The 27,129-nt window shown below is 43.7% G+C and overlaps 1 protein-coding gene across 1 annotated transcript in view; it reads right to left on the bottom strand.

The window, feature by feature from the left end:
• Positions 1-26,583, bottom strand: part of c2h8orf82 (chromosome 2 C8orf82 homolog) — a 52,392-nt gene extending 25,809 nt beyond the window's left edge. The window contains exon 1 of the mRNA XM_067968579.1: positions 26,369-26,583. Within this exon, the coding sequence (XP_067824680.1) occupies positions 26,369-26,512 (144 nt within the window). The 5' untranslated portion in view covers positions 26,513-26,583. The remainder of the gene's footprint in view (positions 1-26,368) is intronic.
• Positions 26,584-27,129: the final 546 nt, after the last annotated feature.

The raw sequence follows: 27,129 nt of genomic DNA, 5'->3' as shown, positions 1-27,129 counted from the left end.
TAATCTCGAGGAGGGATTTCTGATTGATTTGATTTTTCATTGATACTTTTAAGTTAAATTTAACTCACAAGATGTTAAATCCACAACACAGGGCTTCCAGGAATCATAAAATCTTACAGCACAGAAGGAGGCTCTTCGGCCCATCGTGCCTGTGCCGGCTCTTTGAAAGAGCTGTCCAATTAGTCCCACTCCCCTGCTCTTTCCCCGTAGCCTTGCAATTTTCTCCCCTTCAAATATTTATCCAATTCCTTTTTGAAAGTTATTATTGAATCTGATTCCACAACCCTTTCAGGCAGCACATTCCACAATAACTTGCTGCGTAAAAAAAATTCTCCTCATCGCCCCTCTTTTTTTTGCCAATTACCTTAAATCTGTGATCTCTGGTTACTGACCCTCCTGCCAGTGGAAACAGTTTATCTGTATCTACTTTATCAAATCCCTCATGGTTTTGAACACCTCCATTAAATCTCCCATTAACCTTCTCTGCACAGATTCAAATCAAGCATCTATCCAGAATGATGTTTCCTGCATATCAACTTCAGACAATTCCAGTAAACATTCAGACATAATATATTGGAATAGTTTAATTCATGTGAACTCAGTGAGGACGGGGGGCGTTGGCAGGGGTGCCCTTACCTAGGAGGGTGGTAACAGGTTTTATTGGCACCTGAAGTGGCCAGATGGGAAAGGTCAAAGGTCATGACTTTGGCACCTGTCCAGCTAAGAAAGGACAGACAGCGCAGAAATCTGAAGTGGAAGTCAAACACAGAGGGCCCGATTTTAGCAGGGCTGCGGGTTCTCGGCGGATGGGCTAGCGGGCGCGTGGGTAACGCGCCCGGTGAAATTAGTGGGATTCCCGCGCGATCGTAGCAGGCAAACCACTAATTGGATCCACTTACCTGCTCCTCCGGGTTCCCCGCTGCTGATCTGCGCGTCGGGCGGGCTGCGCATGCGCAGTAAGATCTGTCAGCTGGAGGCGCTCTATTTAAAGGGGCAGTCCTCCACTGACAGATGCTGCAACCAATAGCAAAGATGACTGCATGGAGAAGCCCAGGGGGAAGGCTGCTCCCAGTTTAATGATGCCTCACCCCAGGTATCAATACATGGGGTGAGGAGGAGGGGGAGGACAGAGATCTTCCACCCGCGGGCGGGAGGAAGCGGCCCGCCTCCGCCACCAGGAAGGCCTGGCTCGAGGTGGCAGAGGGGGTCACCTGCGCCACCAACATATCGCCCACCTGCACACAGTGCAGGAGGCGGTCCAATGACCTCAGTTGGTCAGCCACAGTGAGTACACGTAGTCTTTACCCTACACTCCGTCTGCCACATCACTGCCCCCACCCCACATCTCCTTCGGCACTGCCAACACTACTCTGTCACATCACCCCTCATACCCACTCAAACCCCATCCTCATCTTACCTGCACCTACTCACCTCGCCAGTACTCACCCCGCCACTACCACGCAACCCAATCCTCATACAATCTCATGGCTCTATCCCATACTCACCCTCTCGTGCATCTCTCTCACGGCCAGCCTCACTCAACCTGCCACTACCTGTGCTGCAGCCACAGGGCATGCATCACATATGTGCAGTAGGCAGCGTAAGGCAAACGTGTCGTGAGCATGAAGGGGATGCACAAGGGTGTTTGAGGGTTTGTCATGGTTGTTACTTATATTGAATTTCAGAACAACTCACATCACACATTATATTGGCACCACTACTGCCATGTCTTCGCGAATCCTGTCCGGTTTGTGCAATAATGCCCGCTCCTGGGTATCACTATGAGGACCCACCACTGATGCCACCCATTGTGTCACTGCAGAGTGGGTGTAGGTGTATTTGCAGGGCTCTTCTGCGCAGACGACTGAGAGACATCGGCGATGTCCCCGGTTGCACCCTGGAAGGCTGTGGAGGAGAAGTTCGGGAGGGCAGTGGTGACTTTGACAGCGACAGGTAGGAAGATGGTGCACGGGCCAGCCAGGAGCAGCTCGGCATGAAAGAGACTGTAGATGTCCACGGCTACATGTTGAGTGACTCTGAGCCTCCGTGTGCACTGCTGCTCAGAGAGGTCCAGGAGGCTGAGCCTCGGTCTGTGGAACCTGTGGCGAGGGTAGTGCCCTCTGCGATGCATCTCTCTCTGCGGTAGCCCTCCCTCCTGCTGTACAGGTGGATGTGTCACAGCTCTCTGTTGTGGAGCTCCACGTGTCAGAGGTGGACGGCGTGGATGGCGAGGCTGGTGATGCTGTTCGCCCTCCGAGGAGGTCATGACTGCAGCTACGGCGGCCCCCATCCGCAAGATGTACATCTGAGGGGGTCCGCAAGGTAGGTACATGTGTCTGGACACCGGGGTAAGTGTGCAAGTTGGTGACTTTGACCATCAGGAGGAGGGTGGTGGAGGCCAAACTTTGTCCCAAGTGACAGAGTGGCCTCCTGCAATGGGTGAGGGTCTCCCCCCCCCACCTGTCAAATGGACCTTTGCAGCTGCCACAGGCTGACAGCTGCAACACGTCCATTCGAGCTGGGAGGGTTTCCCCCAGTGTGGGAAACAGTCCCATGTTGTTCAAAAATCCCACATAGTCCCTTAATCAGGTCAGTTAATGACCTGAAATACCTAACTAAATATTGTCAAGTGGCACCCTGCTGGCTTTAATTGCCTGCGGGATTCCCACCAGCGGGGGCTGCGCGCGCACGCCGGCGCGTCATCGGGGAACCCGGAAATGGGCGGGATCGAGGTGGGATCCGGTCCCGCTCCTGGATTTCCCGATTTTCGGGGCCCCCCTGCCGAGAACGCACCCGATAGCGGGTGGTAAAATCGAGCCCAGAGAGTGAGAACTCCGTTTAAGTTTAGTGCCAATAAGTTTCAGAAAAACTGTCAGTAAAGTATCTTTAGCCTGCCAACTGGGTTATAATAGATTAAAATTCACTGTAAACATTATTCTGTTCATTCATATATTATATGTAAAAATAACTCAACTTGACAGTTTATAATTGGCCTCGTCTCCCTCGAGTTAACATCAGTCTGCCTTGCAGAAGATTGAAGAAAAGCACTCGAGGCATGTGCAAGATTACAGTATCCTGTTCCTATAATATGGCTTTCATTGTTTCTAGATTGATTCCTGAGATGAGAGGGTTATCCAATGAGGAGAGATTGAGTAGATTGGGCCTATACTCTCTGGAGTTTAGAAGAATGAGGTGATCTCATTGAAACATCGATTCTGAGAGGGCTTGACAGGGTAGATGCTGAGAGGCTGTTTCCTCTGGCTGGAGAGTCTAGAACTGGGGGGGCATAATCTCACGATAACGGGTTGGCCACTTAGGACAGAGATGAGGAGAAATTTCTTCACTTGGAGGGTTGTGAATCTTTGGAATTCTCTACCACAGAGGGCTGTGGATGCTCAGTTGTTGAGTATATTCAAGGCTGAGATCAATGGATTTTTGGACTCGAAGGGAATCACGGGATATGGGGATCGGGCGGGAGAGCGGAGTTGAGGTCGAAGATCAGCCATGGTCTTATTGAATGATGGGGCAGGCTCGAGGGCCATTTGGCCTACTCCTGCTCCTATTTCTTATGACTCCTGGATCACTAGATTGTAGGAAGTAATGGTAAACTCCTGATCGTAAGGGACATGGAGTCCACATACAGAGAGACCAGCGACACTGAACGAAGAGAATATCTACAGCAGATCCAAAATTTCTAACGCTGGTACTAGTTTTCCTACATTACAACAGTGACTACACTTCAGAAGTACTTAATTGACTATAAAGCACTTTGGGATGTACTGAAGTCATGAAAGGCGCTATATAAATGCAAGTCTTTCTTTCTTTAGTTAATGCATCTCTGTGTTCAACTTCATCTTTGGTGACTCTGACAAACAGATGTTAATTGCATTTCACTTGGTGTTGTATCGTGCTCCTGTGGTGATTGGGTTGACTATGACTCTGTTGGTTAATAGTACTTTACTGCAAACTGCAATACATAACCCTGGTTATGGCATTGAGCATTATCATAGAGGTTATTGAATAAAGTAGTGTTGGTTAAAGCATTCCTGTGTCTGACTTCATCTTTGATGACTCTGACAAATAGGAGTTAATTGCATTTCAATTGGTATTGTACTGTGGTCCTGTGGTGATTGGGTTGACTTATGACAATTTAGACTCTGTTAGTTAATAGTACTTTACAGCAATCCGCAATAATTAACAGTGGTTATGGTATTGTGTGTTATCATAGAGGTTATTGAATATAGTAGCGTTGGTTAAAGCATTCCTGCGTTTGACTTCATCTGTGATGACTCTGGCAAGTGAGATTTAATTATAATTCAACCAGCATTGTAATGCGATCCTGTTGTGATTGATTTGGCTTGGGTAGATATCGATATAATTTAGACTGGATTGTGTGCGACAGTCCAAAAGGCAAGCTAATAGAAGAAAAAAGGCTGGCAATTACATAGCGCCTTTCACAGCCTCAGGACGTCCCAAAACATTTTACAGCTAATGAAGTACTTTGGAAGTGTAGTCACTGTTGTAATGTTGGAAACACGGCAGCCAATTTGCGCACAGCAAGATCCCACAAACAGCAATGTGATAATAACTCCCCTGCTCTTCTTCGAAATAGTGTCATGGGATCTTTAACGTCGACCTGAGAGGGCAGACAGGGCCTCGGTTTAACGTCTCATCCGAAAGACGGCACCTCCGACAATGCAGCACTCACTCAGCACTGCACTGGGAGTGCCAGCCTAGATTTTGTGCTCAAGTCTCTGGAGTGGGCCCTGAACCCGCAACCTTCTGACTCTGAGGTGAGAGTGCTATCACTGAGCCACGGCTTGACACCAGACGATCTTTAATTAACGCAGATCACATTATGGAATTTTGATTTCTGTCTTGGATGCCCCCCTCCCCCATAGTTCAATAGGCTGCCAACACTCACTGTCTATGGTCGCACAGGAAGAATTGGCCACTTGAGTGAGTTTCTGTACTCTGGCAAGGAGCGAGGGGGAAAGACAGCAGATAAAGGAGGAAAGTAACATTCCAACAGCTCACACTCCCTTACAGTGTGCTTCCACTGCCAGATCCAGAATTCTAAAACTAGGAGCATGTTCAGGCTTCCCACTCCAGGAATTCAATGATGCATTTAAAGGGGGAGTTTATTCAGTGGAACTGTCACACTATTCGATAATGTTACGTAGGGAAACATCTGTACATTTACCACATTGATTAGGAACGAGAAGATCATTAATCCAAATTAGCACCTTTCAGCTGCCTCCTTGGTTTCTGTGTTTTAACAGAACAATCGAGGTTTGCAGCACAGGAGGCCATTCGACCCATGTGCCTGTGCCAGCTCTTTGCAAGCGTAACCCAAAACTAATCCCACTGTCCTGTACTCACTCCCCATGTTCCTGTAAAGGAGAAACTGCAAGTTAGAGGCAGACTGGAAGCAAGAAATGGTGCACAATGCTTCTCCCTGGTGTGTCGTTATTAGCAAGGAGTGTTCCCCACAGCTCACCATTTTATTCACGATATCACTGGAATATAACTTCATGACATCACGAGGGAGGCTTAAAGGACATTCACAGGCTGCCTCCAACCAGCAGCTTTAAACAACAAGTAAGATTGAGGAACACCGTGCAAATCTCCCTCAATAGTGTTGAGGTTAGAATCATAGAAAATTTACTGCACAGGGGGTGGCCGTTCGGCCCATCGTATCCACGCCAACGGAAAATGAGCCACCCAGCCTAATCCCACTTTCCAGAACTTGGTCCGTAGCCTTGTTGGTTATGGCACTTAATGTGCATATCCAGGTACTTTTAAAATATGATGAGGGTTTCTGTCTCTACCACTCTATCAGGCAGTGAGTTCCAGACCCCCACCACCCTCTGGGTGAAAATATTTTTCCTCAGTTCCACTCTAATTCTTCTACCAATCACTATAAATCTATGCCCCTTGGTTATTGACCTCTGCTAAGGGAAATAGGTCCTTCCTATCTCGGCCCCTCATAATTTTGTACACCTCAATTAAATCACCCCTCAGCCTCCTCTGTTCCAAAGAAAACAATCTCAACCTATCCAATCTTTCCTCATAGCTAAAATTCTCCAGTCCTGGCAATATCCTCGTAAATCTCCTCTGCACCCTCTCTAGTGCAAGTACATCCTTCCTGTAATGGGTGACCAGGACTGTGTGCAGTACTCAAGCAGTGGCTTAACTAGTGTTTTATACGGTTCTATCATAACCTCTCCTGCTCTTATATAGAAACATAGAAAATAGGAGCAGGAGTAGGCCATTCGGCCCTTCGAGCCTGCTCCGCCATTCAATATGATCATGGCTGATCCTCTATCTCAATACCATATTCCCGCTCTCGCCCCATACCCCTTGATGCCTTTTGTGTCTAGAAATCTATCTAGCTCCTTCTTCAGTTTATTCAGTGACTTGGCCTCCACAGCCTTCTGTGGTAGAGAATTCCACAGGTTCACCACCCTCTGAGTGAAGAAATTTCTCCTCATCTCAGTCCTAAATGTCCTACCCCATATCCTGAGACTGTGACCCCTCGTTCTGGACCCCCCAGCCAGGGGAAACATCCTCCCTGCATCCAATCTGTCTAGCACTGTCAGAATTTTATATGTTTCAATGGAATCCCCTCTCATTCTTCTAAACTCGAGTGAATACAGGCCGAGTCGACCCAATCTCTCCTCATACGACAGTCCTGCCGTCCCAGGAATCAGTCTGGTGAACCTTCACCGCACTCCCTCTATGGCAAGTATATCCTTTCATAGGTAAGGAGACCAAAACTGCACACAATACTCCAGGTGTGGTCTCACCAAGGCCCTGTATAACTGCAGAAAGACATCCTTGCTCCTGTACTCAAATCCTCTTGCAATGAAGGCCAACATACCATTTGCCTTCCTAACTGCTTGCTGCACCTGCATGTTTGCTTTCAGTGACTGGTGTACAAGGACACCCAGGTCCCTTTGTACATCAACATTTCCCAATCTATCACCATTTAAATAATACTCTGCCTTTCTGTGTTTCCTTCCGAAGTGGATAACTTCACATTTATCCACGTTATACTGCATCTGCCCACTCACTCAACTTGTCTAAATCGCCTTGAAGCCTCTTTGCATCCTCCTCACAACTCACGATCCCACCTAGTTTTGTGTCATCAGCAAACTTGGAAATATTACATTTGGTTCCCTCATCCAAATCATTAATATATATTGTGAATAGATGGGGCCCAAGCACTGATCCCTGCGGTACCCCACCAGTCATTGCCTGCCACCCCTAAAAAGGCCCATTTATTCCTACTCTCTGTTTCCTGCCTGTTAACCATTTTTCAATCCATGCCAATATATTACCACCAATCCCATGTGCTTTAATTTTGCACACTAACCTCTTAAGTGGGACTTTATCAAAGGCCTTCTGAACATCCAAATAAACCACATCCACTGGTTCTCCCTTATCTATTCTACCAGTTACATCCTCAAAAAAACTCCAGTAGGTTTGTCAAACATGATTTCCCTTTCATAAATCCATGTTGACTTTGTCTAATCCCGCTGATATTTTTTAAGTGTCCTGTTATCACATCCTTTTATAATAGGCTCCAGCATTTTTCTCTACTACTGATGTTAGGTTAACTGGTTTGTAGTTCCCAGTTTTCTCTCTCCCTCCTTTTTTAAAAAGTGGGGTTACATTTGCCACCCTCCAATCTGCAGGAACTATTCCATAACCTATAGAATTTTGGAAGATGACAACTAATGCATCCACTATTTCCATGGCTACCTCTTTTAGTACTCTGGGATGCAGATTATCAGGCCCTGGGGATTTATCTGCTTTCAGTCCCATTAATTTCTCCAACACTATTTTTTTACTAATACTAATTTCCTTTAACTTCCTCCTTCTCCCTAGTCCCTTGGTTCCCGAGCATTTCTGGGAAGTTATCTGCCTTGGCTAATAAAGAAAAGTATTCTGTATGCCTTCTTAACCACCATATGTACCTGTTCTGCTACCTTCAGGGATCTGTGGACATGCACTCCAAGGACCCTCACTTCCTCTACATCTCTCAGTATCCTCCCATTTATTGCGTACACCCTTGCCTTGTTTGCCCTCCCCAAATGCATTACATTACACTTCTTGGAATGAACTCCATTTGCCACTTTTCTGCCCACCTGACCAGTCCATTAACATCTTCCAGTAGTCTACAGCTTTCCTCCTTACTATCAATCACACGGCCAATTTTTGTATCATCTGCAAACTTCTTAATCACGCCCCCTACGTTTAATTCCAAACCATTAATATATACCATAAAAAGCAAGGGACTTAGTATTGAGCCCTGTAGAACCCCACTGGAAAACAGCCTTCCAGTCACAAAAATACCCGTCGACCATTACCCCTTGCTTCCTGCCACTGTGCCAATTTTGGGTCCAACTTGCCACTTTCCCGTGGATCCCATGAGCTTGTACTTTTTTGACCAGTCTGCCATGTGGGACCTTGTCAAAAGCCTTGCTAAAAACCATGTAGACATCCATTTAGCAACGCACTACCCTCATCGACCCTCCTTGTTACCTCCTCAAAAATGTTTTGTTTAGGCGACAATTCAGTAGAGTGCACTGTCCCTTTAAGGAATGAACGCTGGTGCAGTAACAATGTTCTGCTCCTGACGCCTTCTATTAGATGTAGTACTGCAGCTACCTCTAGTGGCAGAACATCAAAACCACACTAATCCTTATTGTTAGTCTGGTCGATACTCTCAACCACGTCGTCCCAACTGCCCCTTAAACACACGACTGGATCTCATCTAACGTTCCCTACTTTCCAGTGGGGATGGTGATCGGGAGCAGGAATGCTGAATGATTTTCTCCTGTCTAGTCTTGAATTAACTCAGCAAACTGGGCTTCCATCATGCTTGTATGGCTCAATCACTATGCTTTAATATTTGCATATACATATCACTATTATTTATCAGTTCCCTCTGTTTAGAACCATGCAACCGCAGACACTCACGGCACAGAAGGAGGCCATTCGGCCCATAATATCCCTGCCGGCTCTTCGCTAAAGCAATCTAAAACTAATCCCACTGTCCCGTTCTCTCTTTGTATCTCCCTCTGCTTCAAACATTTGTCCAATTTTCCCTCATCAGATGCAATGGTCTCTGCTTCAACCACTCCCTGTGCCAAATCATTCCATGCTTTAACAACAGTTGATAATTTTATATTGATGATAGTTTTCTTAGTGATAATTTTAAATTGATGACCGCTCAATTGAAGTATTTATTTCTAGTCACAGAATGTTTACTAGTTATTTTCACACTTGGAAGCCCTAAGGTATTTATATTCACACTAGTGATAACCCATTTGGTAACCTTTCTTTCCCCTACGTAACAGTTTTGTCACTCTGAAGTGTGACGGGCATTTATAGAATGGGTGAGTCTGGCACAGGTTTTGCCCATCACAACCATCTATATGCAAATTTCTCCTCTGCGTCATACTTTAAGAAAATATTGTTTGAAAAACAAAATATGTTTCTATTCTACAGGACAGGACATAAGAGGTGGATATGAACATATGAAAATGACAGGCAGGAAAAGACTTATCTGGTCCATCGCACCTGCCCCATCTGTGCAGAAGCAGCAAAGAGAGCCGACAGAATCGCTGTCTGGGTAGTCAGAGGAACACAGTGCGAGTCTCAGCAGGGACTCTGGGTTTGTACAGAGTGCGAGCCATGTCACCGTAATTTGAGAAAGACATCCAGATATTGGAGAGGGGGCACAGAAAGACAACTAGACTAATGGCTGGGATTAGGCACCCGGGTTAGGAGGAGAAGCTGCAGATGCTGAGCGCGTTGACATTAGAGAAGAGAAGGCTCAGGGGTGGTCTTATCAATGTATTCAAGATCCTAAAGGATGTAGACGAGCTAAAGATCAATATCTTCAACATAGTCACCGATTCTACCAGAAGGCACAGCCTTAAACCTAGATGAGGGAGGGTGGAAAGGCAGCGAGTGGTGAATGAATGGAATGGATTGCCAGGGGAGGCAGTTGGGGGCTGATTGTATCAGAAAATTCAAGAGGGAGTTGGATAAGTACCTGCAGGAAAATATGGTAGAAAGGTATGAGATAGGTATTTCCTAGTCACCGGGACTGGCCAAATGGACAACAACGGCCTCTTTCAGTCCTGTACATACCTATGTTAAAAAGAAAGCCAATCCTTCACAATCCACAAAGAAACTCCCCAACAACAGAAAATGCCTCACTGACATGGAGCAGTGCTTGTGGTGATGAGTTCAAATCCCATCTTGGCAAGTTGTGAAATTGAATCAATAAATGTGTTAATTTATGGGCTGGCACCAGAAAAACATTAACATGAAAATTATGCTAAAAATCCCAACTGGTTCACTAATGTCCTTGAAGGAAGGGAGGCTACCCATTCAGGCCAACGTGTAACTCAAATCCCACACTCTTAACTACCCTTGAAGTAGCCTAGTAAGCCACAGTTGTAAAAACAATGATTCCTAAATCCTCCTGTGCATCTATCCCATCGAGTTCTCCTTCAAGTTCTAAAGGAAAGGAAGCAGCGGGAACTCGTTAAGGGCGAGGAAGTACTGAGCACAGAAACCAGGGTCTGTGCTGTTACTAATCTACATTAATTGGATTCAGAAACCCAATGCAAATTGGTTGCATTCCCAGATGGTACTAATTAGGGAGCAGGGCTGTTCAGTCAGTGGAAGCAGCCAGAGATGTGCAAAAGGAGTTAGATTTGGCAGCCGTGCCTTCAGCTGCTTCGGCCCCAAGCTCTGGAATTCCCTCCCTAAATCTCTCCACCTTTAAGACGCTCATTAAAACCTACCTATTTGACCCCTAATATCACATTGACACGGTGTCAAATTTTGTGTGATAATCGCTCCTGTGGAGCACCTTGGGATGTTTTACTATGTTAAAGGTGCTGTATAAATGCGAGTTGATGTTGTCGATAACATCTGACAGAACAGTTTTGAGATATGAATGAGGGAAAGAGAAACAGTGAAGACTGATAGGGTTGAACAGCCACCCAACTAAAGACAAGTCGAGACATGTCCTTGCCTAGCAATTGACTTCCTATTGTACAGATGCAAATTGGGTATTACTCAAGCCTTGGAAAAATATACATTAATTGAACTTGCTATTTGGTGAACGACAAACAGAGACAGCCAGTCCAGGAAACAAAGATCAGTCAAATCCAGGGAAGTCACATGTCACTCTAAACAGGACTCAGTAATCTGTGCAAGATCGAGTTTGATGGGAGAAAATTCACATTAATTGAAGTCAACAAAGACAGAGCAATTCTTGTGGGGGAAATGGCTGTTCCAGAGCCAGTTGGTTTTAAGGGTGTTTGAGTGGCAGACAAAGATACCCAGTGTAGAAGTATTAGGTGGGTTTCTGTGGGCGTGCCCAAGGTACGAGCAAAGGTAGCATAAAGGGACCACGCTTTGGTTGTTAAAGGAGTACTCTCTGAAGAGCTCGTGCCTCGACTCGACTGTATCCTGCTTATCCTGTTTTAAAATTGTAATAATGAGATCATAATGTATATGATCTGCGCTGCATTGCTTTGAACTGCCTTGCTTGGAATTGTGTGTATCTTTAAATTTTATGAAATAAAGTATATTTTGAAATTTTAAAAAATCCTGCTTATCGCACTGTGACACTGAAATAAAGGCAAGACAAGAAATAAGGACCGAGTCTGCCTATCATTTTACCTGACGGATTTAACTTCAAATAGTGGTACTAAGTCAGTAGTCAGACAATAGTAAGGTACTGCAGATTGGGTATAATACATATACAGTGGTTAGCATAGAACTTGCTAAAGGTGAAGTTGAAAGTGTTCTGTGATGATAGTACATTTGGCATTTAATATCTCAAATCTCTGGAGCAGAAAACAAGCAAAACGCTGGACCACATTGCTAAATCAGCTGTGTATTAGTTGGAGGAAGCCATGCTCAAACTGTGCAATGCTCTGGTCTGCCTGACTTTGGGTATTGTGTTCAGTTTGGTCCCAAGACCAAGTTGTTGTGATCTGGAATGCACTTCCTGAAATGGAGGTGGAAGCAGATTCAATAATAACTTTCAAAAGGGAATTGGATAAATACTTAGAAAGTAAAAATTGCAGGGCTATGGGCAAAGAGTGGGACTAATCGGCTAGCTCTTTCAAAGAGCCGGCACAGGCACAATGGGCTGAATGGCCTCCTTCTGTGCTGTATGATTCTATGATTCTAAGGCATACAGGGCACATTCAAGTGCAAAGAAGATCCATGAGGCTGCTCCCTATTATCTCAAGATTGTTATCATAGGAATTACAACACAGCAGGAGGCCATTTGGGGTATATTTCCTTATACTGTTCTTTTTCCCAACATGTACTACTGCACATTTCACTGCACTGAACTGCATCTGCCGAATCCGCAATCCGAAATCTGAAGAAAACGTCCATTCAGCCTCATTCTTTGCTTGTTGTCCCCTAGCCATCCCTCTATCGACATGACTAAATTTCCTGGGATATAAATCTCAAGATTGTGGGTTCAAGACTCATGAGGGACAGTTTTAAAAAAAAAAATCCAGGCCAATCCATTTTGATCATCATTGTACATTTACACCCGTGGGAGACAGTCAAGCCTCTGATGAGCAGGGCAGGAATCATTGGGCTACCGAAGACAGGGAGACAGGTCGCCCAGCAGGTAAGAGGCCAGGGCAGAGACTGTTCAGGGCCCAGAGTGGGTGGCTGAAGGTGTGACGATAGGTAGGGAGCTAACCATGAATAGACTGCGGAAGTCTTGGAGGAGGTTTATCGAGCCCAGTTCTTTCTCTTTGCATCTTAAAAAGTAGAAAGCCAAGGACAATGGAAAAGGTAAGAGGAGAATATTAGGTATTTTTTAAGGCAGCATCAAATTAAGGCAGCTCAAAGTGTTACAGAAGTGAACAATTAGCTGGGAAATTTCTTTCACAGTGCCAACTACAGACAACTACCGGAGTTTGGAATAAAGGTAACAGGACATACTGTTGGGAGATTAAATAAAATGAACTAAAATAAAACCTGATGAAGGTAACTACTATTTGTAGGTTCACCAGGGCAACTGCAGCATCAGCAGGGATCCTGTAGCTGAATTACAGTAGGTTTAAGAAAGTCCATTAACAATTAGCTGCAAGAGTGTTTTTTAAAATTTGTTCATGGGATGTGGGCGTCGCTGGCGAGGCCGGCATTTATTGCCCATCCCTAATTGTCCTAGAGAAGGTGGTGGTGTAGTAACGCTAATTCTCAGCTCCTGCCTGTTAACATGATTGTGTAACTTCCATATAGAAGCATACTAGAACAAAGAGCCAATACTGCAATTGTGTGTGAAAGAAGAACATTTGGGTCAAGTAGCTTTCTCACCGAAGAGAAGAAGTAAGAAGAAAGAGACTTCGGCACTGCCAAGTTCCCAGTGATAGATGGCTGACTAGCTACACAAAGGTATGTGCTGGGCAATTAGAGATTAGGATAAGAGGTACTAGGAGGTGTTAGCCTGCAGGAAGAGAAACAGTAATTAAAAAAATAATAATATTTGGTTATTATTAATTAATTGTTATTATTAATAACATACTGAATCTTTTAATAATGAGATACTGGGAATAAAAAGATTACGCTGTCAGAAATTCTAGTCCCTATTAACATCTAGACATAGAATTACATAGAATTTACAGCACAGAAACAGGCCCATGGTTGAAGTAAAAATCAGATCAGCCATGATCTCATTAAATGGCGGAGCAGGCTCGAGGGGCTGAATGGCCTACTCCCGCTCCTATTTCTTATGGTCTTATGGTCATTCAGCCCAACTGGTCTACGCCAGCGTTTATGCTCCACATGAGCCTGCTCCCACCCTATTTCATCTAACCCTCTCAGCATATCCTTCTGTTCCTTTCTCCCTCATGTACTCATGGTTGTGTGCCTTTCTGCCTGTGCACACAGCAAGCAGAAGGCAGACGTAATCTCTTAATTACTTTGTAAACAAATATTGTAGTTTTTATTGGACCTCCAAAAGTACAAGTGATATATTTTAATCATCTTCTTTCCAAAGGTTTGTTCCAAGGAATGTAAGTTCTCAATTCCACTGTTTTTTGGAGAGTGGAGGAAATCGCACAGTAGGATAATTCAACCTGCTCTGTCTCCTAGAATGGGTTCAAAACAGCACTGACAAGAGGTCGATCTCGTAGCCTCCAGTGGGCCATATGGAGTGCTGAATGTACCTTTTGGGAGCACTATCAGCACAAGGACTGCAGCAGCTCAAAGAGAAGGCTCACCACCACACTCTCAGGGCAATAAACGTGACCTTACCAGTGTCACCGATATCCTGAGAAATACATCCTTGTGCTCTTCCTCAGCTGTGGCACTCTCAACTCTGAGTCAGGAGGTTGTTGGTTCAAGCCCCACTCCAGAGACTTGAGCACATAATCCAGGCTGACACGCCTAGTGCAGTACTGAGGGAGTGCTGCACTGTCGGAGATTCTGTCTTTCAATGAGACACTGACCCTCTCAGGTGGACGTAAAAGATCCCACGGAACTATTACAAAGAAGAGCAGAGGAGTTCTCCCCAGTGACCTGACCAATATTTATCCCTCAACCAACATCACTAACACAGATTACCTGGTCATTATCATTATTGTGGGACCTTGTTGTGCGAAAATTGGCTGCCGTGTTTCTGACTACAACAGTGACTACACTTCAAAAGTACTTCAATGGCTGTAAAACGCTTTGGGACGTCCCGTGGTCATGAAAGGCGCTATATATATGCAAGTCTTTCTTTTTTTCCTTCTTGGCAGGGCAGGATCGGCTAAGAAAAGTTTGAGCCATTCCTCTCGTGCAGGGCCACTGCTTGGAGCAATGTGCAGAGTGATCATCTAGGGCCATCTGCAATGCAGTGACCTTGGGACAGTGTATACCTGCTTTTGAATGTGGGATATAAGTACTTTGGCATATGCTGGCCTGAAGATAAAACTCTTCTAAACCTCATCTTCAATCCTCGCACTCCTTTGCTACACTCCTAAGTGTCAATGGAAGCAGAATAAGTAAGGAACAATATTAGATTACCTATGTAGGGATAAAATTTGGATTAAGGGATATAAAGGGGTGGGCCCCAATTCGCCGGTATAAAACGGTCTGAACGGTACCATTCAGTCTTGTTAGGCTGGAAACAAAACACAAAGCACCATGGGATACTTGACTACGTTAGCCCTTTTCAAACTAACATAGATAGGTTTAGCTGACCAAGGACATTCCAAGCTTTATTTAAGGAATGTTTAGAAGGGGTCTGTTCCTGAGAAGAGATAAGAGTACAAAGGCGTATTGATGAAACATCTGCTGATGGTCTGGAAAAGGAGTCAGTTGCTGCATAATTCAATTTGGTTTTTTTGTCAAGCAGGGCATGTTCCTGCTGAAGATACCTCACTATAGTGATAACAAGGGTAAGAGATAGCTCAAGGATGCGAAGTTAGAGTAAAGCCTCTGTAGCCCGTAAGCTTCTCACAGGGGGTACTCGAGTTCAAAGGACAGGCCTAGTAGCTGATTGATTAACCCTATAAACCAATGATGTATCAATATTACCATGTATACACCCCCATTAGTAATTAGTGGGTGTTGTCTAATAAACTAAGTTGTATTGCCAGTTTTCCTTTGAGAACAAGGTCTCCAGCTGGGGTGGCTGAGATTGTTCTCCCGTGTGCACTCGTAATAAACTATTGATCTGGGTAACACCTGAGTCTGTTAGTTCTGTTTTACCTTCCAGATTTTCATCGCTTACAACCTACCTTCAGTAGAGTGACTAAATCTTCAAAGGAAATTTAACCTCCACATACAAGACTTCCCAATCTATCCCTTATTTCCATATCTAACCTGGCATGGCTTGGGTCCATCTCCTTTTATTTGGGAGGGATTGGAAGATTCTTTCTGTCGATAAGTTTACACAAAGAGTCAGGAATCCTGTTTTGTGTTCACACTGGCTTTTGCTCCAAAATTATCGACAGGAAGAGCTTTATCCCAGTGCTTCATCGATCTCTGAAGCCTCAATGAACCAAAGAATATAATGGTGCCTCCTGGTGTGGAGCCTCTTAACCTCCAGAAGAAGGGAACATCGCACAACTGCTCAAGAGCACAATTTTCTTTAAGAAGGGAGGAACTTGCATTTATACAGCATCTTTCATGACCTCAGGATGTCCCAAAGTGCTTTATAGCCAATTAAGTGCTTTTAAAGTTCTACTGTTGTAACGCAGGAAAACGCGGTAGCCAATTTGCAATGAGATAAATGACCAATCTGTTTCAATGATGTTGGCTGAGGGCTAGATATTGGCCAGGACACCAGGGGAACTCCCCTGCTCTTTGAATACTGTCATGGGATCTTTTACAATGACCTGAGAGGGCAGACGTTTAACATCTCATCCGAAAGACGGCAGTTCCGACAATGCAGCAATCACTCGGTACTGCACTGAAGTGACAGCCTAGATTACGTGCTCAAGTCTCTGGAGTAGTAATTGAACCCACAACCTTTTAACTCAGTGGGAAAATAATCTGGGTGGGAAAGTAAGCTGTGAGGAGGACGCAAAGAGACCGCAAAGGGATATAGACAGGTTACGTGAGTGGACGAGAGGTAGCAGATGGAGTGTAATGTGGGGAAATGTGAAATTACCTACTTTGGTAGAAAGAATAGAAAAGCAGAATATTTTTTAAAAGGTGAGAGACGAAGAGATGTCAGAGGGATTTGGATGTCCTTGTACATGAATCACAGAAAGTTAACATGCAGGTACAGCAAGCAATTAGGAAGGCAAACGGTATGTTAACATTTATTGCAGAGGGATTGGAGTACAAGAGTAAGGAGGTCTTGCTGCAATTATATAGGGCTCTTTTGAGACCACACCTGGAGTACTGTGTACAGTTTCAGTCTCTTTACCTAAGGAAGGATATACTTGCCTTAGAGGGGGTGTAACAAAGGTTCACTAGATTGATTCCTGGGATGAGAGGGTTGTCCTATGAGGAGAGATTGAGTAGACTAGGCCTATATTCTCTGGAGTTTAGAAGAATGAGAAGTAATCTCATTGAAACATATAATATTCTTAGAGGGCTCGACAGGGTAGACGCTGAGAGGCTGTTTCCTCTGGCTGGAGAGTCTAGAGCTAGGGGGCATGGTCTCAAGATAAGAGGGCGGCCATTTAGGACCGAGATGAGGAAAAATTTCTTCACTCAGAGGGTTGTGAATCTTTGGAATTCTCTACCCCAGAGGGCTGTGGGTTGAGTATAAGAGTGACACTAAGGGAATCAAGGAATATGGTGGTAGGGCGCAAAAGTGGAGTTGAGGTGGAAGATCAGCCATGATCTTATTGAATGGCAGAGCAGTCTCACGGGGCTGAATGTCCTACTCCTATTTCTTATGTTCTTATGAGAGTGCTATCAATGAGACGAGGCTGACACCTTCCCAAGGGTTTTCTCCATTATTGCTGGTTTTATTGCTTTTTTTCTAGTGTGAAAATCTTGTTATTACAGGGTTAAAATAATTCGTTTCATTTTTTAAAATCACAATCAATAAACATCTCACTCATTGTAAAGTCTTGTGAGCAGCCCGAGTAGATACTTCCGATAAATGGTCAATAATCAAGCCCAAATCAATTTCCTTATCTTTTTGAATATATTTCAAATCTCCTGTACCCAGGGTCATTGAATAGAATCAGAGAATCATAGAAAGGTTACAGCACGGAAAGAGGCCATTCGACCCATCGAGTCCGTGCCGGCTCTCTGCAAGAGCAATCCAGCTGGTCCCACTCCCCCGCCCTATCCCTGCAGCCCTGCAAATTTTTTCCTTTCAAGTATTTATCCAGTTCCCTTTTGAAGGCCATGATTGAATCTGCCTCCACCACCCCCTCGGCAGTGCATTCCAGATCCTAACCACTCGCTGTGTAAAAAAGTTTTTCCTCATGTCACCTTTGGTTCTTTTGCCAATCACCTTAAATCTATGTCCTCTGCTTCTTGACCCTTCCGCCAATGGGAACAGTTTCTTTCTATCTACTCTGTAGATACCTCTAACAAATCTCCTCGCAACCACCTCTGTTCCAAGGAGAACAACCCCAGCTTCTCCAGTCTATCCATGTAACTAAAGTCCTCCATCCATGGAATCATTCTAGTAAATCTCTTCTGCGTCTTCTCTAAGGCCTTCACATCTTTCCTGAAGTGCGGCACCCAGAACTGGACATAATACTCCAGTTCTGGCCGAACTAGTGTGTTATAAAGCTTCATCATGACTTCCATACTTTTGTACTCTATGCCTCTATTTATAAAGCCCAGGATCCCGTATGCTTTTTTAACCACTTTCTCAACCTGCCCTGCCACCTTCAACGACTTGTGCACATATACCCCCAGATCTCTCTGTTCCTGTACTCCTTTTAGAGTTGTGCCCTCTAGTTTATATTGCCTCTCCTCATTCTTCCTACCGAAATGATTCACTTCGCATTTTTCTGTGTTAAATTTCATCCGCCTTGTGTCCACCCATTCCATCAGCCTGTCTGGCCCTAGCAATGACCACTGGGGAACACCCTCCAGTCCGAAAAACAACCGTTCACCACTACTCTCTGTTTCCTGTTCCTTAGCCAATTCTGTATCACGGGTCTAGCTCCTTGAACTTTATTCACAATGTAATATGTATCTGTGTCATTCCTTACAGCATCTACTTAATTTGTCCAAATCGCTTTAAGTCATACACCAGTCACCTGGCTACACAGGCTTGGTAGTAGTAAGTACAAGTACCTCCAAGTACAGTACTATCCTTCACATTAGTTCTTAAAGATTTCTTGGTGGGAATCACGGTTCAAGGGAGACATCAAAATGGGTTACAAACTACCAGTTAGAACTATTTGAGGAAAGACTGGGACTCCTTTATTGAGATCTCTGCACTTCTCCAATTCTGCCCTTTTGAGCATCCCCGATTTTCATCGCTCCACCATTGGTGGCCGTGCTTTCAGCTGCCTAGGCCCTAAGGTCTGGAATTCCCTCCCTAAACCTCTCCGCCTCTCTACCTCTCTCTCCTCCTTGAAGACACTCCTTAAAACCTACCTCTTTGACCAAGCTTTTGGTCACCTGTCCTAATATCTCTTAATGTGACTCGGTGTCAAATTTTGTCTGATTATGCTCCTGTGAAGCGCCTTGGGACATTTTACTAGGTTAAAGGCACTCTATAAATGCAAGTTGTTGTTGAAAGGAGATGACTGAGAGAGGGACCATATACAACATATTTATCAAAAACAAATCCAAATGGGTCTATAGCATTTACCATGTCCCAGAGTTTATATTAATACTTAATAGGTCTGAAAATTTCTATTCACATTTACCAGCTCCTGGAATTTACACTGACATTTTCCTGGCCCTTGGACATTTATATTAATATTTAACAGGTCCCTGAGATTTTTATACTAATAACATTTACGTGGACTTTGGATGTTTATATTAATATTTACTGAGGCCCTAGGTGTTTACATTAATATTTACCAGGTCTCTGAAATTTTTATCAATATTTACTCGGTTTCTGATCATTTATATTAATATTTACTTGTCTCTACATGTTTGTATCAGTATTATGATTTATGATGAATAGCTGCTGTTCGTTTTTATATTTACCTGAGTGTTTATCAAGCCACTAGTAGTTTGTATTAATTTTAATATTTGTGCTTATATTTTACCTGGTCTCTGAGGTTTTTATTAATAATTACCCTAATCTGGATATTTATATTAATATCTACCCAGTTTGGGGGTTTTTGTATTGATACTCACCCAATCTCTAGGTGTATATCTTGATATTTGCCCCTAGTGTTCGGGTGTTTATATTACATCAAGTTACATTGAAACTACAGCACAGATACATTCGGCCCAACTGGTCTATGCCGGTGTTTATGCTCCAAATGAGCCTCCTCCCTCCCTACTTCATCTAACCCATACAGGATACCTTTATGTTCTTTTCTCCCTCATGTGCTTATCTAGCTTCCCCTTAAATGCATCTGTGCTATTTGCCTCAACTAGCACGTTCCACATTCCACATTCGGGTAAAGAAGTTTCTCCTGAATTCCCTATTGGATTTATTAGTGACTATTTTATATTTACGACCTTTAGTTTTGGTCTCCCCCACAAGTGGAAACAGTTTCTCTACGTCTACCATATCAAACCCTTTCATTATCTAAAAGACCTCTATCAGGTCACCCCCTAGCCTGTTTAGCCTTTCCTGATACGTATATCCTCTCAGTTCTGGTATCATCCTTGTGAATCTTTTTTGCACCCTCTCCAATGCCTCTACATCCTTTCTATAATATGGAGACCAGAACTGCTCACAGTACTCCAAGTGTGGTCAAACTGAGGTTCTATACAAGTTTAACATAACTTCTTTGCTTTTCAATTGTATCCCCCTAGAAATGAACCCTAGTGCCTGATATCCCTTTTTTATGGCCTTATTAACCTGCGTCACTACTTTTAGTGATTTGTGTATCTATTCCCCTAGATCTCTTTGCTCCTTTATCCCGTTTAGACTATTATGCAAACAATATGTGGCCTCCTTATTCTTCCTGCCAAAATGTACCACCTCACACTTATCTACATTGAAATTCATTTGCCAATTACACACCCATTCTGCACGTTTATTAATGTCCTCTTTCATTTTGACGCAAACTTCCTTTGTATTAACTACACCCCCAATTTGGTGTCGTCTGCAAGTTTTGAAATTGTACTTCTGATTCCCGAATCCAAATCGTTAATGTAAATTGTGAACAACAGTGGTCCCAGCAACGATCCTTGTGGAACACCACTTCCCACCTTTTGCCAGTCTGAGTAGCTACCCTTAACCCCTACTCTCTGTTTGTAGCCAGCTTGCTATCCATTCTGCTACCTGTCCCCTGACTCCACATGCTTTAACCTTAGCCATGAGTCTATAATGCGATACCTTATTGAAGGCCTTTTGAAAATCCTAATATATTACATCTACTGCATTACCCTAGTCTACACTTTCTGTTACTTTTTCAAAGAATTTAATAAGGTTGGTCAAGCATGATTTTCCCTTTTGAAATCCGTGCTGACTATTCTTTATTATATTTTCGTTCTCTAAATGTCTTTCTATTACATCTTTGAGTAAAGATTCCATTATCTTTCCTACCACTGACATTAAGCTAACTGGTCTATAGTTCCATGGACTTGTTCTATCTCCATCCCTCTCCCCACTTCTTCTTGCCAGTTTATTTGGGAATGGAGGCTGAGGGGAGATTTAATTGAGGTATATAAAATTATGACGGGACTAGATAGAGTGGATAGGGAGGACCTATTTCCTTTAGCAGAGGGGTCAGTGACCAGGGGGCATAGATTTAAAGTAATTGGTAGAAGGATTAGAGGGGAGCTGAGGAGAAAATTTATCACCCAGAGGGTGGTAGGGATCTGGAACTCACTGCCTGAAAGGGTGGTAGAGGCAGAAACCCTCAATTCACTTAAAAAGTACTTGGATGTGCACTTGAAGTGCCGTAACCTACAGGGCTACGGACCAAGTGCTGGAAAGTGGTGTGGAAAACCATAAAGAGATGCCTGACCATATTAACTTTCTAATACACCTAAACCATAAATGTGGACTTGACCATATTAATTTTCTAATACCCTTAAACCATAAAAAGAAGAAATGCATGATGGATAAGTTGACCATGTTAACTGACCAGCTCAATATAATAGAAAGCTCATGTTTTAGTTTCTCACCAAAGACACACAGAAGCACAATTGTCTAATTACTTCAAGTTCTCTCATGCTGATAACTGTCTGACTAACAGAAATGAATGACCATATAGCCTTGAGACTGAGTACAGAACTGATAATAAAGACAGTTTCTTAGGGGAAAAGCACTTTCCCAGGCCTGTGTTTAAAAATCACGAGGCAGTCATGAGGAACCAGAGGGTGGGTTCCCTATTTTGATTGACTAACCACTTGAACCAATAAAGAATGTACATGTACGCCCATATTCTACACAGGTAGGCGTTATTGATTAAACTGTATAAATGTGAACTGTTTCCTTTGTTCAGTGAAGAGGTTGTTCTGATCATTGTTCAGAGCATAGCTTCCCTTGTATACAAGTTTCTTTTAATAAACTCTTACTTGTCTGAAAATAAGTGTTTGGAGTTAATGCATTGTATATAATAGGTAATTAAGTTTTCGACAGTGGGATTAAGCTTGATAGCTCTTTTTTGGTCGGCACGAACACGATGGGCCGAATGGCCTCCTTCTGTGCCATAACTTTCTATGATTCCAACCTCTTCTTCTAATGTCATGCCCACGTTGTTAGTTTCCCTGGTAAATACGTAGGCAAAGTAACTATTCAATATTTCTGTCATTTCACTGTCATTGCCTGTGAGTTTATCTTGTGCGCCCCTTAGTGGCCCTCTCCCTATTTTGATTTTTCTTTTGTTATTTATTTGTCTGTAGAATACTTAAGCTTTTTCTTTTTATATTCTTTGATAATTTAATCTCATAGTTCGTCTCTGATTTTCCTAATTGTTTTTTGGCTTCTTCCCTCCCCTCTTCGTATTCCCTTTTGTCATCCTCTCCTTTGTTGTCTATGTATGAAGTGTATGCCTGTTTCTTTAGTTTCAATTTTACCCTTATCTCATTATTCATCCATGGTATTTCATTTTTGGCTTTTTTGTTCTTGCTTTTTAGAGGAATATATTTCTTCTGAACTTTATTGATCACCATTTTGAATATTATCCACTGCTGTTCAATTTCTTTGTCTGTCAATTTTTTTTCCCAGTTTACCTTCCCTAGTTCCACTCTTATCCCCTTAAAATTAGCTTTTTCCAATCTATAACTTTGGTCTTTATCTTTCTTATGTCTTTCTCAATCATTATTTTAAACCTTATTATAATCTCTATTGCCTGGATGTTCCCCTACTTCTCTGATCTGTTCTGGTTCGTTTCCCATTACTAGATCCAGCAGTGATTCCCCTCTTGTCGGGCTTCTCACATACTGGGAAAGAAAGGAGTCATGTACACACTGTAAGAACTCCATTCCCTTTTCCTGCCTCTTCTTGCAAGTTTATTTGGGGATAGTTGAAATCTCCCATGATTATTATCTGATTTTTTTTACTAGTTTTATAGATTTATCGACATATTTCTTCCTCCACTTCCCTTCCACTATTAGGTGGTCTGTAAAATACGTCTATTAACGTGATCGATCCCTTCTTATCCTTTGTCTCAATCCATATGGATTCTGTTTCTATCTTAATGTTACTTATGTCCCTTTTTTCTATTGCCATTACGTTGTCTCTAATTCGTACAGCTACTCCACCCTCCTTCTTCCTTCCCTGTCCTTTCTAAATACATTATATCCTGCAATATTTAACTGCCAGTCCTATTCCTTATGTCACCATGTTTCAGTTATCCCTACTACATCTAGCTCCTCACTATGAATTATTGCCACCAGTTCTCCCGTTTTGTTTCGGATGCTGTGCCCATTGCTGTACAGGCAATTTAATTTGTTTTTAGTAATTGTTCTCCTCCCTTTGTTTTTAAACAGTCATTTTGCACTTATGTCCTATAACTGTATTTGTTCCCTGACTGTTAATGTTACTCTTATTCCTTAACTTGGTCTGACCTTTACTCTCATTTCCTATTTCTTTTTTCTTCACATTCATGTTCTCTTCCCCAGATCCCTCTGCCCATTTTATTAGTTTAAAGTCCCATGACAGCCCTATTTATCCTTTCCGCTAGGACACTGGTCCCATTCTGGTTCAGGTGGAGCCCGTCCCAACGGTACAGCTCCTTCCTGTCCAGTACTGGTGCCGGTGTCGGTGTCCGAAGAAATGGAACTCCTCCTTACCACACCAGTCTTTCAGCCACGGATTCACCTCTCAGATCTGTTTATCCCTATGCCAATTAGCATGTGGCTAATCAACATCCGTGAGGTCCTGCTTTTTAATTTAGTTCCTCGTTTCTGATATTCCCTTAGCAGGACCTTCCTCCCTTTTCTTCCCTATGTCATTGGTCCCAACATGGACCACCACAACTGGATCTTCCCCCTCCCTTTCCAAGTTCCTCTCCAGTTGCTCCAAAATGTCCTTTACCCTTGCACCAGGTAGGCAACACACACTTCTGGACTCTCGGTCGCAATTGCAGAGGATGCTATCTATCCACCAATCATAGAATCCCCTATGACTACAACTTTTCTATTCTGCCCCTCCCTTCCTTGGACTGCCTCCTGCTCCATGGTGCCATGGTTAGCATTCTGGCTGTCTACCCCGCAGCCTACGTTTTTATCCTCGAAGGTAGAAAGTACATTGTATTTGTCGGATAGGACCGAAGTCTGCAGGACCTCCTTCTCTACCTCCCCTTGGTTCCCCATTCCCCTGTTGAGCTTTGTGTCAAGAGTGTCTCTAACTCACATTCCAGCTCAAGGACTCAGTCCCAACTCAGCCTGCAGGGCCATTTCCAGTTTATATTTATTTATTTGTTAGTATTAATTTAATTCTAGAACTAATAGAAACACTTAAGGTCTAATTATATTTAGTAGATGGATTTTAGCTTGATTTTGAATCATAGTAATGAATTATTGTGAATATTTATTTATAGTTAAAGATAGTGTGTGTATAGTAAATTAAAGACTTAGTTTAATTGTCTCGGGTTCCATTGCAATCCCTTCTGTGCTGACTATGATGAGGGGTCACAGCCTCAGGATATGGGGTAGGACATTTAGGAATGAGATGAGGAGAAATCTCTTCACTCAGAGGGTGGTGAACCTGTGGAATTCTCTACCACAGAAGGCTGTGGAGGCCAAGTCACTGAACATATTTAAGAAGGAGCTGGATAGATTTCTAGACACAAAAGGCATCAAGGGGTATGGGGAGAGAGTGGGAATATGGTATTGAGAAAGAGGATCAGCCATGATCATACTGAATGGCGGAGCAGGCTCGAAGGGCCGAATGGCCTACTCCTGCTCCTATTTTCGATGTTTCTAATACACTAACCATCACTAAAGACATTAACCCAGCCCCTGGGTGTTTGTATTAATATCTACCCAGCCCCCGGGTGTTTATATTGATATTTGCCCTGTTCCTGGGTGTTTATATTGATATTTGCCCAGCCCGTGGGTGTTTATATTGATATTTACCCAGTCCCTGGGTGTTTATTTTGATATTTGCCCTGTTACTGGGTGTTTATATTGATATTTGCCCAGCCCTTGGGTGTTTATATTGATATTTACCCACTCCCTGGTTGTTTATTTTGATATTTGCCCGGTTCATGGGTGTTTATATTGATATTTACCCAGCCCCTGGGTGTTTATATTGATATTTGCCCAGCCCCTGGGTGTTTATATTGATATTTGCCCAGTTCCTGGGTGTTTATTTTGATATTTGTCCTGTTCCTGGGTGTTTATATTGATATTTGCTCAGCCCCTGGGTGTTTATATTGATATTTACCCAGTCCCTGGGTGTTTATTTTGATATTTGCCCAGCCCCTGGGTGTTTATATTGATATTTGCCCAGCCCCTGGGTGTTTATATTGATATTTACCCAGCCCCTGGGTGTTTATATTGATATTTGCCCAGTCCCTGGGTGTTCATATTGATATTTGCCCAGCCCCTGGGTGTTTATATTGATATTTACCCAGCCCCTGGGTGTTCATATTGATATTTACCCAGCCCCTGGGTGTTTATATTGATATTTGCCCAGTTCCTGGGTGTTTATTTTGATATTTGTCCTGTTCCTGGGTGTTTATATTGATATTTGCTCAGCCCCTGGGTGTTTATATTGATATTTACCCAGTCCCTGGGTGTTTATTTTGATATTTGCCCAGCCCCTGGGTGTTTATATCGATATTTGCCCAGCCCCAAGGTGTTTATATTGATATTTACCCAGCCCCTGGGTGTTTATATTGATATTTGCCCAGTCCCTGGGTGTTCATATTGATATTTGCCCAGCCCCTGGGTGTTTATATTGATATTTGCCCAGCCCCTGGGTGTTTATATTGATATTTGCCCAGCCCCTGGGTGTTCATATTGATATTTGCCCAGCCCCTGGGTGTTTATATTGATATTTGCCCAGTCCCTGGGTGTTTATATTGATATTTGCCCAGTCCCTGGGTGTTTATATTGATATTTGCCCAGTCCCTGGGTGTTTATATTGATATTTGCCCAGTCCCTGGGTGTTCATATTGATATTTGCCCAGCCCCTGGGTGTCTATATTGATATTTGCCCAGCCCCTGGGTGTTTATATTGATATTTGCCCAGTCCCTGGGTGTTTATATTGATATTTGCCCAGTCCCTGGGTGTTTATATTGATATTTGCCCAGTCCCTGGGTGTTTATATTGATATTTGCCCAATCTCTGGGTATTTACCTGTCCCTGATGGTCGATGTAGTAAAAATATTCACGGATTCTCGGTTCCGGGCTCTGGCCCTGGACGTAGCTCACATACCGGGAGAAACTCCGGGGTCTGGCGAGGAGAAAGCGGCGGCCTAAACGGAACAAGGGCAGCAACATCCCGCAGGCTCGTTCCAGCGTTCACAACAAGGCCCAAGCCCGGGTAGCAGACGCAATCTTTGACCTTTCACACACACACGCCTGTTGCCAAGGCTCCGCGTTGCTAGGGGTTGCTAGGATGCTAGTGGCTGACGCGCGGGGACGGTGCGTCGGTAACACCGCTCCGGTTGGAGTCCAAGAGCCGCTCGAGGGGTTCCTAAAAAAAATCCTGCCTACAGAGAAGGGATAACTTCACACCAAGCAGGGTAGGAGAGGCCTCTGATCCTCACTGCTCCACAACCTGTCATTTTATGGCTAGTCCAGAGAAGGAAAGCGCATTTATGTTGGCAGACTTCTTTGTGCTACCAGAGTATAGATATATACTTTAAAACCTCCAGGAATAGGTCCAACCAGAGCTGACAACCTCACTGTCAGCCTCACAGAGACTGGTCTGTTCCTTATCTCCAGCTGTGGGAATTCTGACACAGCCACACCCTTATGGCTCAGTTTCCTGCGGCTACCAGAGGCAGAGGCGGGAACAAGAGGAAAGAAATGGGTGAGAGATCGGGGAGATGGAAAGGCAGTCTTGAAATAAGCATTGTAGTGTCAGCTGTGGCTCAGACAGTAGCACTCTCGCC

The sequence above is a fragment of the Heptranchias perlo genome, chromosome 2 (assembly GCF_035084215.1).
Source record: "Heptranchias perlo isolate sHepPer1 chromosome 2, sHepPer1.hap1, whole genome shotgun sequence".
Lineage (NCBI taxonomy): Eukaryota > Metazoa > Chordata > Chondrichthyes > Hexanchiformes > Hexanchidae > Heptranchias > Heptranchias perlo.
This window is presented reverse-complemented; position numbering and strand designations above follow the sequence as displayed.